The sequence below is a fragment of the Crassostrea angulata genome, chromosome 8 (assembly GCF_025612915.1).
Source record: "Crassostrea angulata isolate pt1a10 chromosome 8, ASM2561291v2, whole genome shotgun sequence".
NCBI classification, from domain to species: domain Eukaryota; kingdom Metazoa; phylum Mollusca; class Bivalvia; order Ostreida; family Ostreidae; genus Magallana; species Magallana angulata.
The window spans coordinates 57,287,338-57,291,293 of NC_069118.1; the positions used below are offsets into that span (position 1 = coordinate 57,287,338).

Below are 3,956 nucleotides of genomic sequence, written 5' to 3' on the forward strand. Positions count from 1 at the left end.
GTTTTGTTTTTATGTATGCAGCAATTGTTTAATTGTATATATGAAATAAAGGCAGCAACACAATTTGCTTAAAGTATGTATTTAAAGAGATCCATCATTTAAACCAGTCACCATCAGATGAACCAGCAACATATAACTAATGGTCGCCTTTTGATTCATTACACGTAATTAGCAATGACAATTGATAAGTCAGCGGAGATTAGTAACACGTTATCTTAATTGGGTTATTATCTCCGTACCTGAGCATTTAAATTCCATACAGCGGTTAGTTACATTCAATATAATGAAGTCCCTCTCAATTCTTTTAATTGTGATTCTCCCAGTGATCCATTTCTCACAAGCGGAAGTGTACGGCGGATATGGACCGGAAATCCTAGCTTCACCAAATATTCAGGCATTGGTCGACAAGGTCATGATTGCCACTTATCGATTCATTAGATTTTATGATTATTAAAGACATGTTTCAATCAACATATTTTTTTCAGAGATGAGATGAAAAATTATCATTAGCATTATCCCCATCAGCTAAAGAACTTTTTTACTATTTTAGCACACGGCGGATATCTACAGAGTGCTACCTTTAGGATTCTATCAGGGAGCCCCCGGTCCACCGGTTCTACGGGCGGTCACCTACAGGATGCAAATAGTAGCAGGGAGTAACTACCTCATTAAGGTATGTCAAGGTCAGCATAGATGGTTGAAATATTAATAAACAAACTTTGAAAAGTTTGATTTCTTGTCAAGGTAGGTTAAAGTCTGAAGCATCATTTATGGTTACAATATCAAACAAATTTCAAAGTCTGATTTCTCTTCAAAGTCATACATGTATAATGTTAAAACATCAAACATATATTATTCAATTGGATGAGAGAGAAACGCATATTTCAAGCATTGGGGATTATCAACATTAGGCGAAATTATTTATTACAAAAAAGATATTTTAAAAGTACTTTAATTAGATAATATTGATACTATTAATTTTTTTAATTTAAATAACCTTGTTATGTTTTCTTGGTTTTTTTCTTTTTTGGAATCTGGGTATAAAAATTATGTTATAATAAATAAATATAAATAATGTTGATATCTACATTTCAGGTGAACACCGGTTATAACCGCTTCATTTTTGTCAACATTTTCAAAGACCTATCCAACAACTCCCGTGTCATCAACATCAGAATTTGATCAATCGTTATATACTTATGTTTATTATACATTGAAAGTAATAAAGCATATGTTTCTTTCTTCATCAAATCTGCTGCCGTTACTTTATAATTTCTAGCCATAAAAATCCCTTACTTCCAAAAGTCTAAAAGCTCAACCAACTGTATTTGAGGATAGGATAAGCATTCTGCAATTGTGAATGCTTGTTATTGTAAGAAAATACACCAGCGAATTTTCAATCCTTTAAACTGACTACAGCTTGAAATTAAATAATTGTGTTTAAATTAGTTTTTTTTTAAACAGTCACGTTTCAAGAAGATCGTCCTCTTTGATATGATATATACAGCATTAAGCTTCTTATGACCAAATACCAAGAGGTTTCTGATAAACGTTTCTTTTATGTTTTATACGTAATAGTATTGCTTTACTGCGAAGTAAAAATGATTCATAAGTAATAAAAATGTGCACGTGTATGGCGTTCAATGCACTGTAGGTATGTCCAAGTGAAACATCTTACTTTATTTATGTTTTTTTATATAGATGAGGTTTTTTTTTTAAAGTTGTAAACCGAATAAAAAGTGAATTCAAATGTTTTAATGAGTATTACCAGGTATAAAGCATTATCTAAACTAGATTTTGACCCGTGCGTGCACAGGTTGACATAGCATATGATATCGGACATTTACGAAATAGATTCATCGATACACCGTATATTGTTGACATTTGCATAATCAATCTTTAAGCCTACAACAATGCGATTAATTTCATTACACTCTACTGAGATTGAATAATGTAACTCACTGGCGTCGGAAGCAAATTGAAAGTGGGGGGGGGGGGGGGGGGGCTAGACTTATCCTCAGAAATATTGAGTAAAAAGTAATTCCCAAAATTATGAAAATCCTAATCCGTGGGGGGGGGGGGGGGGGGGGGGGGGGGAGGGGGAGTATACCTATACTTCCAACCTACTTACCCAAATTTTTTTTTTTAAATCATGAAATTCCTAAACCGGGGGGGGGGGGGGGGGGGGTTGTATGCTTCTGAATCCAACTTCTCAAACTTTCAAGGTAATTTTAGGAACAATAATCCTGCGAGAAAAAGTGGGGGGACTGAACCCTCTATCATGCTATGTTTCTAATGGTTAGGTATAACTTAGCCCCCCCCCCCCCCCCCCCCCCCCCCCGTTCCGACGCCTATGTAACTGTGTCTGAGGAAAAGGCCTTCACCAGAGTTAAAATGCCTTTCGTACACCCGTAATGTAGCAGAAAATACCAGAATCGCCCCCAAAACGATTTAGGAGAAAATTAACAAAGTTACATTGAAAATAACAGTCAAATTGTTCGTAACAAAATCATTTTGAAGCTGTAAATACCTTTCTTCCAAAATTTAAGTGTTATTCTAAAATTGCAGAATTCAATATTTCTTCAACAACGTTTTTTTACAGACCATGTTGACATTCAAAACTCTTACGATTTTATTTAGTAAATGCCGTGTGTTAGACTTATCTCCAGTATTTTATTTGATGAAGAAAAAATTCCAATGAAAATTTACACTCATTTGTTTTATCGTCTTTAAGTTTATCCATGCAAATGTGATATTGTGGAAACATAAAATAAAGAGCTTTGATTTAGCGTGAATGTAATACGCATGCGCAAGATTGTAAAATCCAAAAATATTAGATGATTTCCGGAATTTTTTAAAGAATTTTCGCTGATTATTGATTAGTGCAGCTTGATTGAGAAAAAATAAGAACAAATTGGTAATCTTCAAGTATCAATGATTTTTAGAATATATAAAACAAAAGACAGTACTCCTCCAATTTTATCGGTATTAAGGCAAAAAAAATTCGAGTCTAGTATTTTAATATAGTAGTATGGATTCAAAGGTAATGAATTCTAAAAACTAAAACAACAATGAGCCACCATTGGTAATCATTATAATGTACCGTATACTGATGGGGATTTTTTTCCGGGTCACAAAATTTGCGAAAAAAGTGAACAGTTTTAATTTGCATAAGTCATTTTCCCGATTTCAAAAGTAACCAATATAAAACTTTAAAATATAATTTCTGCTTAATCAATTATAAAAGTTAAAAAAGGGGACCACGGAAGATGATTTTTTAAAAAATTATTTCAACAGATGTGTTTCTTAGGAAGAAATATAATACACCTGTTTATAAAAAAGAAATTAAATCAATATTTGTAATTTTCAAAATTTGACCGATCCCTATTAAAAACAAAGTAAATTTTAAAAATTTGCATTTTTTTTTTCTAATATTTTGCCAGTTTGATTAAATTTCATGGATATATTGCATGTATATATTTAAATCTAGGAAAGACCGCTATCGTTTGATCTTGAACACTTATTGATTTCTTAAAATTATTCTATTTTTCATTGAAAAAGCGTTTTTGTTTTATTTCTGCCATTACATCCTATTCTATAAGATTTGTTTTACATAATTTTAAGCAATATTTCAAGTCCTTAAATACCTTTGGTTTGAACATATTTTATTGTATATATTATACAAAGGGTTCGAACACAAGTTCTTGCAACTTAACAGGTTCTCACCCAAAATACCTTTTAGAGTCATTATCAAAATAATGAAAAAAATTTTGTTTGATTCATATAAATCAAAAATTAAGATTTTTTTTTACATATTTTTAAGCAATATTTCAAATATTTTGATATATTTAGGATTCATTATTAAAACAATAAAATGATTATTTTATTTGATTCATGTAAATCAAACATTAAGGAATGTTTGAGAAGGTGCATGCTTAAAAAAATATGAGACTAAA

General features: G+C 31.4%; 1 protein-coding gene across 1 annotated transcript; it reads left to right on the forward strand.

Annotated features, from left to right (window-relative positions):
• Nucleotides 1–255: 255 nt before the first annotated feature.
• LOC128160002 (cystatin-A-like) lies at nt 256–1,244 on the forward strand. Its single transcript, XM_052823242.1, has 3 exons — nt 256–409; nt 551–673; nt 1,096–1,244. The coding sequence occupies exons 1-3, from the start codon at nt 284–286 to the stop codon at nt 1,180–1,182; spliced, it is 336 nt and encodes a 111-aa protein (XP_052679202.1). The 5' UTR covers nt 256–283; the 3' UTR covers nt 1,183–1,244.
• Nucleotides 1,245–3,956: the final 2,712 nt, after the last annotated feature.